This window comes from Bombyx mori, chromosome 4, assembly GCF_030269925.1.
Source record: "Bombyx mori chromosome 4, ASM3026992v2".
In the NCBI taxonomy this organism is placed as follows: domain Eukaryota; kingdom Metazoa; phylum Arthropoda; class Insecta; order Lepidoptera; family Bombycidae; genus Bombyx; species Bombyx mori.
The window spans coordinates 13,120,898-13,133,148 of NC_085110.1; the positions used below are offsets into that span (position 1 = coordinate 13,120,898).

General features: G+C 41.3%; 1 protein-coding gene across 6 annotated transcripts in view; it reads left to right on the forward strand.

Moving 5' to 3' along the window:
- The window catches only part of LOC101740884 (whirlin), a 100,412-nt gene that overhangs the window by 82,443 nt on the left and 5,718 nt on the right, over positions 1-12,251 (forward strand). For 5 of the 6 annotated variants that reach the window (XR_009973001.1, XM_038021923.2, XM_062668285.1 and 2 more), the window contains 2 exons: positions 10,330-10,599; positions 11,886-12,026. Coding sequence is in view for 5 of the 6 variants with exons in the window: in XM_038021923.2 (XP_037877851.1) it covers positions 10,330-10,599; positions 11,886-12,026 (411 nt within the window). In the remaining variant the exon portion in view is untranslated. The remainder of the gene's footprint in view (positions 1-10,329; positions 10,600-11,885; positions 12,027-12,251) is intronic. The other variant, XM_062668286.1, reaches the window with a different exon arrangement.

A 12,251-nucleotide genomic window follows, 5' to 3' on the forward strand; every position in this document is an offset into this window, starting at 1 on the left:
ATAAATAAAACATACGGTCCGATTGAGAACATTCTCTTGTAGTCAGTGAAAAATAAAACTTTAAAATAAATTCATTTTGTCATATTCATGAAAAATTATCTCATAGAAGAAGAAATATCTTTTCGCCTACATCTGTCAAAGACCGCGTAAATAATTTTGTCATTCATATTACGTGTAACCAACGAACTGTTACGTAAATTTGCACCAAAAAGGATCTCGTTCGAAGTGAAAAGTAGCTGTATTGTCTACCGTTCCAGTTCTATGTTCATTGTTCTTGAGTTTTAAGCTTTTCTTTTCCAAATCGCACCTGAATAAGTATATTGCGAAATACGTTTTCACTCTTTACAAGCATGTTTTTTTATCGTGCTTAGAATTTTTATTTATTTATTATGTAATGATATATACTTACCATATCATCGTTATCATCAGCCCATAAACATCCACTGGTGTCCTGCGGTTCGCCACAATGACCGAGTCTGCCGCAGCCCACATCCAGTGGATTCCCGCGACATTCTAAAGATATACGTAATTATATCATTTTAATTTCAGTATCCTCAAGTCATGCTTTATTTTTCAACGAGATTAGGCTATTTAAGCTAATTGAAGCTTTATTTTAGTGTCTGGTCTATTGACACAATTATTATGTTACAGCCCAAGCCCGATAATTTATCCACAGAAATGACTAGCTTTATTGAGAGTTCACATTTAACCAATATTTTAATTAACGTCGAAAGCAAGCTCAGTTCTCGTCCCACATAATATTATTTTCCATTTTTTTTCAGCCAAAAATTTGAACCATCGAATTTTATTTAGCCCTTTGTCAATTGTCATATTGTAGGTTTATATTTTTACTGTCTTATAGATTAGATTAAAGTGTTTTGTCGAACATAGCCACCAAAAACGGTTTTTGTCTATGACTGCTTCCGAAATAGTCATAATTGAACTTTATTATCGCAGGTTGAGTCGGTAAAGACAGAAATCCTATCTACAAAACCATTGAATTATTTTCCATTGTGTGCTATTCGGAATGTCACGTAAAATTATAAATAATTGTAACTAGAGTTATTGCTGTAAAAAACAATTTCAAAAGCGAGTCGAATTATTTAGAAGTTTTAGCAAATCAGAAAGTTTGACCCGAGTTCAAAGGGAACGGTAATCCCGCTTAAGTATTCTAATGAGATACCTCCTCTATTCAAATGAGGTAAGTGCAAGTTATGGTAAGGATCGCTTTGGTTTCGCTTACGTAAGTGACGGCAGCCAGATATTTGCGACTAGATGAAAGAGGCTTTTTATTTTTAAGATAGATGGACGAGCTCACAGCCCACCTGACGTTAAGTGGTTGCTGGAACCCATACACATCAACAACGTCAATGCTTCCACCGTCTTTGAGAAGTAAAAGATGGAGCTTAAGTTCGAGTTTTATAATACAACAGCTGCCCTACCCTTCAAACCGAAATGCTTTCCTGCTTCACGGCAGAAAGAGGCGTGGTTGTGGTACCTACCGATCATCCTTGGGCAGTCACGGACCAGTCCCTCATATCCTGCGCGCCACCCAGGCGCGTGAACCTCGTAGGAGGTTCGGACCCAGCACGAAAAAAAACCCTACCGATAGGGACTCACAAGACTCCCTATCATCTGTTATTCCTTCATCGCCGAAGTTATTCGTGAACATCTGTTAAGTACGTATTTCATTAAAAATATTGGTACCTGCCTGCGGGATTCCAACACCGATACAGTCCCATCACTCGATACGCAGGCACCATGCGTCTTAGTCTTATCCTTTAGGCCACGACGAGTTCAAATGGCTCTTATACCTTTAAAATAAAAATAAATATTTAGTTGTTATTGAAATTGCCTGCGAATACAAAAAATTACCTTCGGAAACTTTGCTGTCAAAAATACGAAAAGAACAGTAAGTAAAACAATTGAAACGTTTCTGAAAAAACCACAGGGAAAACAATATTGAAATTGATAAAATTTCAAGTATATAAACACACAAGTACGAAATATCGTATTTAAAAAAACATCAAGTAAGTAATACTTATATTGGACAAATTGAAAGCTAGTTCTCGTTAAATCAAACGTTTACAGCGATTAGTCAAGCGTACTCAGCGCAGTTGGTAAAAGTGAAATGTAATGTAGGCTTTGTGAGACTCGACATTACAAGGAGTTTCACTGACGGCTCGACTCCCATTTTACTTTTACATTACACCTATGCAAAAATTTTAGTATTTTCTTCGGTTTTCTCTTCCTCCTCGCGTCGTTTTCCTCATTACTGAGGGTCGTGATTCCCCCGCTGCATCAGTTTCTCCCGTACGATTTCCCTCCATCTGCTGCGATCCTTAGCTTCATGAAGGGCATTGTGGACGTTGATGTTCAGAGAAGATCGTATTTGGTCCGACCATCTCGTGGGACTGCGTCCTCTGGGACGTTTGCCATCTACCTTGTGTGTCACCATCAGCTATTCAAAATTGTGACCCTCTTTACGAGCAATATGTTCGAAGAATTCCAGTACACTATGAAGGCTGCGACAACTGCTTAGTCTTTCCCTTAAAAAAAAAACAACATAGTGATAAGTCTTTTTCAGTGTCCAGGTCTCCGCTCCATAACTGAATATGGAGAAAACTAGCGAACTCACCAATTTGGTTTTAGTTTTTCGCGAGATGTTACGGTCTCTTCGTATCTTGTGCAACTGGGACATTGCATTTTTGGCCATCCCTATACGTTTACATATCTCTTTTTCGCATGATCCTGTATTATTAATGTTAGACCCTAGGTAGACGGGGCCGGGTTTGGGCCTTGGCTCTTGGTGCCCTAGGGGACCGACTCTTGAGGCTTTACAACTCTTGCCTCGAGTCGGGACGGTTTCCTTCATCGTGGAGGACGGGCAGACGGGTACCGTCCCATCGTGTTGCTGGATGAGGTGGGCAAGCTGCTGGAACGTATTCTGGCGGCCCGCATCATCCAGCATCTGGTCGGGGTGGGACCCGATCTGTCGGCGGAACAGTATGGCTTCCGAGAGGGCCGCTCAACGGTGGACGCGATCCTTCGCGTGCGGGCCCTCTCGGAGGAGGCCATCTCCAGGGGCGGGGTGGCTTTGGCGGTGTCACTCGATATCGCCAATGCATTTAACACCCTGCCCTGGTCCGTGATAGGGGCGGCGCTAGAAAGACACGGAGTGCCCCCCTACCTTCGCCGGCTGGTGGGTTCCTACTTGGAAGACAGATCGGTCACATGTACCGGACACGGTGGGATCGTGCACCGGTTCCCGGTCGTGCGCGGTGTTCCACAGGGGTCGGTGCTCGGCCCTCTTTTGTGGAATATCGGGTATGACTGGGTGCTGAGGGGTGCCCTCCTCCCGGGCCTGAGCGTAATCTGTTACGCAGACGACACGTTGGTCGTGGCCCGGGGAGGGAGTTTTGCTGAGTCTGCCCGTCTTGCCACCGCTGGGGTGGCGCATGTCGTCGGCAAAATCAGGAGATTGGGCCTCGACGTGGCGCTCAGTAAATTCGAGGCTATGTGGTTTCACAGGCCCCGGAGAGTGCCACCTGTCGATGCCCATATCGTGGTTGGAGGCGTCCGTATCGGGGTCGGGGTGTAGCTGAAGTATCTCGGCCTCATTCTGGACAGTCGTTGGACCTTCCGTGCTCACTTTCAGAACCTGGTCCCTCGTTTGTTGGGGGTGGCCGGCGCGTTAAGCCGGCTTCTGCCCAACATCGGGGGGCCTGACCAGGTGACGCGCCGTCTCTATACAGGAGTGGTGTGATCAATGGCCCTATACTGGGCGCCCGTGTGGGGCCAGTCCCTGGCCGTGGGGGTGGCGAGGCTGCTGCAAAAGCCGCAACGCACCATCGCGGTCAGGGTCATTCGTGGTTATCGCACCATCTCCTTCGAGGCGGCGTGTGTACTGGCCGGGACGCCGCCTTGGGTTCTGGAAGCGGAGGCACTCGCCGCTGATTATCAGTGGCGGGCTGACCTTCGTGCCCGGGGCGTGGCGCGTCCCAGCCCCAGTGTGGTCAGAGCGCGGAGGGCCCAATCTCGGCGGTCCGTGCTGGAATCATGGTCCAGGCGGCTGGCCGATCCTTCGGCTGGTCGTAGGACCGTCGAGGCGATTCGCCCAGTCCTTGTGGATTGGGTGAATCGTGACAGAGGACGCCTCACTTACCGGCTCACGCAGGTTCTCACTGGGCATGGTTGCTTCGGTGAGTTCCTGCACCGGATCAGAGCCGAGCCGACGGCAGAGTGCCACCATTGTGATTGCGACTTGGACACGGCAGAGCATACGCTCGTCGCCTGCCCCGCATGGGAGGGGTGGCGCCGTGTCCTCGTCGCAAAAATAGGAACCGACTTGTCGTTGCCGAGTGTTGTGGCATCGATGCTCGGCGACGACGAGTCGTGGAAGGCGATGCTCGACTTCTGCGAGTGCACCATCTCGCAGAAGGAGGCGGCGGGGCGCGTGAGAGACGCGCAAGCCCGCCGCCGTCGAGCGGGGGCCAGGGAGGCGGACCTCGCCCAAGCCCTGGCCCTCTAAGTGTTTCGGGTCCCCCTCATATGTCGGTCTGGGGACCGGCGAGGGGGACCTAAGAAGACGTCGTGCAAGCTGCTCTGCACGCGTTTTACGCAAGAGCATACGGGTGATGGAAGGCCGGCTATCCTCGACCCACGCTGGTTCTGACCCAGCGGGGTATTCCGTAGGATAGCTCACTCTAACCGGCGCCATCTAGGCGGGCTCCGGATAGCCTGCCGACCGAGAGGGCTGGTGGTCGTGGCGCCGACGACCGCCAGTCCGGCGTCCCGAGGGGAAGGGTGATGGGAGAGATGTGCTCCGCACTAAACACTTCACTTTCCCCCCTTTGCCTTTTCATGAGTTCTGTCTCATGTGAGGTTTGGACGTTGGTTGTTGAGCGACAGGAGGTTTTAGTCGTTTCGACTCCGACATGCTCCGCCCGCCGTCCCCAGTGGAGGGCGGAAGTCCGGCGATTTCCTCCTGACCAAAAAAAAAAAAAAAAAGGTAGACGAAGTCGCTCTCGATGTCAAGGTTCAGCGTTCCCGGTAGTTCAAGGCTGTTGCCGCTGTTGGTACGATTTACAATCATTACTTTGGTTTTTTCACTTGCAGCAAGAAGTGTGATGTCATTTGTGTAGCGGAGGTTTGATAATGTAATTTCACCTATTGTGACTCCACCCTCCCAACCTTCACATTGCCTGCCTGATTATGTATTTTTCGGCTTACGCGAGCTGAAAATATAATTAAAACTAGTTTTCGGTTTATTCTAAGCTTTTTACTGTCGAACAAACGAATTAATGAATAGTTTCTCTTCGTTCTATTTGAAATGAATGGTAAAAATATGTTCAAGAAAAGCTTTTATCGAAAAATAGGCTAAAATAGAAAGATAGAATGCATTATTCTATAAACCCTCTCGATCCAGTCTCGGCCCTTTTACGTTCTCGTCGAATGTGACGAAGAGTCCAACGTGCAACGTAGCGCATAAACATAATCCACTGAATTTCTTGTCGGATTTACTCAGTGGGTCGCGATTTCGATTAGGTGGTACATTCAGAAAAGCATTGCTCTTCATGGGGCTAGTGTTAGCAAGTGTTTCCCATGAGGATCACACACCATATAGCGCTTTTTGGAATAGCTGTTTAGGATACCAATGATTAGGTAGGGAAAAAGAATGTATGAATGCTTCGCTGCAGAAATAGTTAACAAACACTTCCTCATGTCGATTCATAATACATATAATGAGTAAATAGGTAGCGTTTAAAGTTGTACATATATATGTACAACTTTAAACGCTTCCAACTTTAAATTGGAAAAATATTAAATATATATTTAATATTTTTCCAAACTATGTGGCATTAAATATTGTATCTTACCACAGCGAGAAATGACATAGCTGTAATTTTAAAGAGAATTATTAATGGTAGTTCGTTTTCTACAAATAGTTTAACGGATTTTCGGCCTAGATAGTAATAACATGTACATTGGAAATTCAAATGGTAATAGATTTTTACCGTTCGCGACAATTATAACTGTGGATGCGGAGGCTTCTACATGCAGAGTAGCTAGTATGGTTACATACAGATCTTCACTCACATTACTGAACAATGAAAAAATATAAGAAAATTGATAACATTAGAAGCCATAAAAAGTCGCGTATTTTTTTTACAATACTTATATGAATTATCACAGATTCAGCTATCGCAGACGATGGGCGACGTAAGTAATTGAGACAAATCTGAATTAAACGATAAAAGCGATTTTGATATACGTTTACGACTTACAGAAAATCCTTCAAGCCATGTTTTTTTTCTTTTTCTTAGATGGGTGGACGAGCTCACAGCCCACCTGGTGTTAAGTGGTTACTGGAGCCCATAGACATCTACAACGTAAATGCGCCACCCACCTCGAGATATAAGTTCTAAGGTCTCAGTATAGTTACAACGGCTACCCCACCCTTCGAACCGAAACGCATTACTGCTTCACGACGGAAATAGGCGGGGTGGTTGTACCTATCCGTGCGGACTCCCAACGGGTCCTACCACCAGTGATTACGCAAATTATAATTTTGCGGGTTTGATTTTTATTACACGATGTTATTCCTTTACCGTGGATGTTAATCGTGAACATTTGTTGAGTACGTTTTTCATTAGAAAAATTGGTACCCGCCTGCGGGATTCGAACACCGGTGCGTCGCTCAACACGAATGCACCGGACGTCTTATCCTTTAGGCCACGATGACTACAAATGTTTATCCTATTTTCTATATATCCACGTTTCTATTCGTATCCACGTATTCTATATATCCTATGTATCCACGATGTTTATCCTAAGCATCATCTACGTCACGTCACGCCCTAAAAACTTAGCACGTGTAATCTCTGCGAGGCACACCGTTACGGCCTTTATAACACTAACTAATGTACCTTACATGTTCATAATTATAGATGGAGATTAGGTAGGCCACATATTTAACATTACCTAAAATTATTACGACTTATTCTCACACCGATGATTAACAACTGACAAAGTGGACTTTGTCGTTTAAAATATCTATATATTAATACGTGAAGCAAAAACTTTGTATCCCTTTTTACGAAAATTGCGCGGACAGAGGAGTATGAAATTTTCCACACTTATAGAGAATATAGAGAAGAAGTGCACAATGCTAATATTTTTTAAAATAATGCATAAAAGATACATTAAATCTATAAAGAAAAAATTACACACACTACATACCATGTATTTGACGCACACACGCATGCATACTATTTATTGTCAAACTTTTGTTCTTGGCGTCTGTTGTCAAATTGAGAATATATTAAATATTGTTTGTTTTTGTTAATATTTTTTATAGTGTAGTCTTGGTGAAATTTGTGATATTATTAATAAATTCCAATTAATTATAGTCGAAATTCGACTACTGCGGGACCTCTAGTGTATATAAATGTGCATTTCCAACCTCAGGTGCAAACCACACCGTCAAACTGCAAGCGATGCTTTATTGTTATGAAATAGTACGTATGTCTTAACCGATATTACGCCTAATAGATGTAACTATACTGAGTTTTAAATACCATGACAGGAGTTAAACATGCATTCACGAACTACTGCCGCAATACGGCGATAATGTCATGTAATTAATATTTTACGATACCACAAACGTACTAATTTATACCGTGACGTAGCCAAACGTTCTGGGTTGAAAAGTAGGACAATTCTAATACAAGTCTATTTAGAATTCGAACTCATGTCTCTGTCTGACAACGGGCAGCGGCATTACAGCTGTGGTGTCTATAATCACCGTTAGCCACGTAAAGCTTGCCCGGACAGTTGGGTTTGTCTTGAAGCCCGCCTCGTGCCCCCATAAGGGTGTACGACGAACCTCACGAAGACTTAAAGCGCTCTGTCTAGTGATAGCAATTTGTTAATTCCAATTAAACACACAATAAGAAAAGGGGTTACATTTTCGTACTCAATCACTCAATATAAAGTGGAAATGTAAAGTAGACATTTTACTAAACTAAACACTAGATGCAATTGAATATAACAATTGAAATTGCCGTTGAATATAGCAATGACAATTGAATATAATAATACAACTCATGTTTGAGTGATATCTGTTAAATACGATTGCTCTAATTGAAAGAAAAAACCTAACGCTTTTTTTGGAAGCGCTCTATTTCAGTGTCCATAAAAAAATACTAGTACTAGATAGTAATTAAAATCGAGAATTTCATGTAATACAGGTTTTTCCTTTAAAGGCTTTCCCCTTTGAGTTATGTAATTGAATATTCACATATGGTAGTATATATATCAGATAAAAAATAATAGTGATACTTCATCTGTATGGAGTGGATTGAGTGTGTGCGCGTAGAACGATGTCTCCTGATCTTATCGCATTTATTTATAGTAACGACACTAACGAGACGCACTGTCGCACTTGCGTTACTTACGACTACCCGAGTTGTTTTCGTCCGGATAAATAATGAAAATTGTACGCAATAACAACACGATTTTTGACTGGCGGAAACAACAAAATATGTTGTAAAAAAGTTTGTTGACATTATGAATTCAAAAAAGGATTATTATGTTGACATTAAAAGCATTTTTTTCTGTTTCCATTAATAAAGATATAAAGACATCAGACAGCAATAGAAAATGCATATTTAATTGAATTTATTGTGTTAATTGTTTCACGCACACAAATTTCGATACATTTAGGATCAGGTACGTATTTTTATATATGGATAATATTTGTCTTTTATTTTGATATTTCGAAATCAAAGGGTTTGAATGTCTGCAATCCTCCTAATCGTATGGCTCAGTAGAATTGATTAGATATCGCTATTTTTATATTAGAATAATAATAACTAATAGTATGTTAGGTAAGGTATGTACCTTAACGATGAGTTATTAGAACTAATTTTCTCTTAAAATAAAGACGATTAAATAGCTTGTATTTTAAAAATCGTTCGAAAAACATGACAGTTATGTTATAGTAGATTATACGCTAACTAGCTTGAGCGTCACTGTAACATCAAAGACATGGAAACGGGTGGTTTTAGGAACAGCATAACATAGGAGAGCAGAGAGTGTCGCATCGACTAGTTATCTGGTCCTGAGTGAGTGTGATGTTTCAGTGCGGCTATCTCGAGGGGCTGCGCTCATCACTCGGTGGCTGGACGCAGAAAGTAAAGTCATGGTACTGGGGACGACCTCTAGTAAGTGGCCCGGCCTCGCCGCCTGACTGACCAACGATCTGTCCTATAGCACATTGACGATTCTTTACATTTGCACGAAACTAAAAAAAAAATCGATTGGAAATTTTCATCGGAAATTTTTCGCTTCACAGACAAAACAATTGCTTGGTGTTAGAACAATTGATTACATTATATTTTCACTTTTATCGTTGCACTTTATTTCGGTGTTAATTTGATCGCCTAAATTTTGATTTCATTTCTTTTTTTTTTCAATGTAGTGTCGCACACTTTGATGATTTCTCATTACGATTTCTTAAATTCATTAGCCCGTAGAGGTAATAACTTCTTAGGTCATCAATAAATCCAGCTAAATTGATGCATGAAAATTAGTTAAGACGAACATAATATTTTCCTTTATTTAAATATTAATAAACAACGAGTAAATTTAATTTCATTTTATTTATTCTTATTTTTGGTTATGCGATGAAATTAACGCATGGTGGCTACTTGTGCAGAGAAAAAAATTAATCTTCTTGCTTTTGTTTCACGATGGGTTAATTCGTAGGTTGAACTGCATCTGAGGCCTTTATTAAATTGCTCAAAATTATTGAATCTACTTGGTAGATAGGCGGAAATTCTCCATGAATACACGACAGTTGTTAAACACAAATATCAATTGAAACCACGCCACCGAGTGATCGAAACGCATGAAATCTGAGCCTCCAGCACACATCTCACGTACAGCTTCTCAATACATTTATATCTCTACTAATTAATTAACTGTAACTGAGAGGCAGAAGGGCGTGTCTGCGTCCATCAGCCAATGTTCCTGCTTTGTCTTACTGACCAGGAATAAGGGATGTGTCGTCCAACTGCCCTTTGCCCCTTAGCTACATCTCAGTACTTTAGAACAATATTCGTACTTAGCGGCTGAATTGAAATTGCTCTTCATAGTAACGTAGAGGTACAAATTTTAGTGTGGATGTGGTATTTTAGTACTAGGAGTTTTATAGGGTTAATTGCATTCTGTACATATTTTCTTCAATTAAATTATTTATTTCTTAAGAATATTCTGTATTTTATGATAACGTATGAATCAATTATGTTTTTCATTATCTCTCAGGAGCTAGCACATAAGATGTCTCGGAGCTTCGACATGAAGGAGGAAGGCAATGCTCTGATTGATGATCGAGGAGGAATTCGAAGGCATCAGTCAATGCAGCGTCTACAGCACGGAGATCAGCAGACCGATGAAAGTCGAGCAGCTAGGGTCGTATCGGACCACCACGGAAACTTACACATCACCGTTAAAAAGACTAAACCAATACTCGGCATAGCGATAGAAGGCGGCGCTAACACCAAACATCCACTACCTCGAATTATAAATATACATGTAAGTTTATCAATACAAAGAACAACCTCCTTTCTCCTTATTGTTTTACGATTAACCTCAAAAAAATAAATTAATAAACTAACGAAACACGTACTATTTATTTTCTTTACGAAATTTCATCATTGAACCCAATGCATATCTTTATACAAACGCGTCGTCTCGCCGACTTATGAAGTCGCCGTGGTCTAACAAAGTAAAACGTCCAGTGCATTGTGATTGAGTGATGCGCATGTGCCAATGTTCGAATCCCGCAACCTGTTACCAATTTTTCTAACGAAAAACATACTTAACAAATGCTCACGAATAACTTCAGCGATGAAAGAAAAACATCATGTACTTAACACAAATTAAACCTGCGATTATAATAATTTGCGTCATTACTGGTGGTAGGGCGTCTTATGAGCCTGCACAGATAGGTACCATTACCCTGCTTATTTCTACCGTGAAGCGGTAATACGTTTCGATTAAAAAGGCGGGGCAACCGTTGTACTGTGAAACTGAGAACAGAACTCATGTCTCAAGGTAGGTGACAGCATTTACGCTGTTGATGTCTATGGGCTCCGGTAATCACCTAATCACCTAACACTAGGTGGACCGAGCGCAGTTGCACACATTTAAGCAACAAAAAAATAAGAAAACTTCATCATACCTTCACCTCTTTATGGAAATAATATTGAAATAGATTTATTTAGCGGCAATGTGTCATTATTGAAATAATGAGAATAAAATTTTACCGAGACCGAGACAACAATAATAGTAACTAATGGTCGTCCGGTAGGTAGTCGAAATTTGACTATAATTAATTTAAATTATAAGACTATCACAGACCTCTATAATAACAAATTTCGCCAAGGCTACACTATAGTTAGGTATATAATATTGAAGACAAACAATATTAATCTATTCTCAATTGGACCACAAACTTTAACAATGAACAAAAGATATATGGGTGTGTGTGTGTGTGTGTTAAATACATGGTGTTGTGTGTAATTTTTTATTTTATTGATTTAAAGTATTTTTATGCCCAATAAAAAAACAACAGGATTCTGCACTCCTTCTCTATATAAACTAAAAGTGTGAAAAATTTAATTTTCATGAGTCCACGCAATTTTCGTAAAAAGGGGTACAAAGTATTTGCTTCACGTACATATTAATTTAAAGATGAAATACAATAACAGACCGCAGCATTCTCAGCAATTGATCTGATACTACGATATAATTGTTATTAACACTTTATAATGGCTCTAAATTTTTTTAATACTGTATTTTATGTTAAATACCAAAAGGAACATGGAGCCGCATACGAGGCTGGAGGACTAGAGGTGGGCCAGCTGATTTTGGCCGTAGATGGACACCGCGTGGAGGGCATGCAACATCAGGACGTAGCGCGACTTATTGCAGAATCATTCGCGCAAAGAGATAAACCAGTGAGTACACTCTCGTTCACTACTTCACCTTCTACCACCGAAGACTACTGCGAGAAGTTAAACTTCATAATTACCATTTTATCTGGACATTACGCGTTACGGGAGGAGGTTTACCAGTTTTAATCGACTTATTTAAATCACAGTAAGTTTTCAGAGATTTTCGCCTCCTCAACGTTAATACGTCATTAGAATTTGTAATGATCTTGCTGTGCCAAAATTTCTATC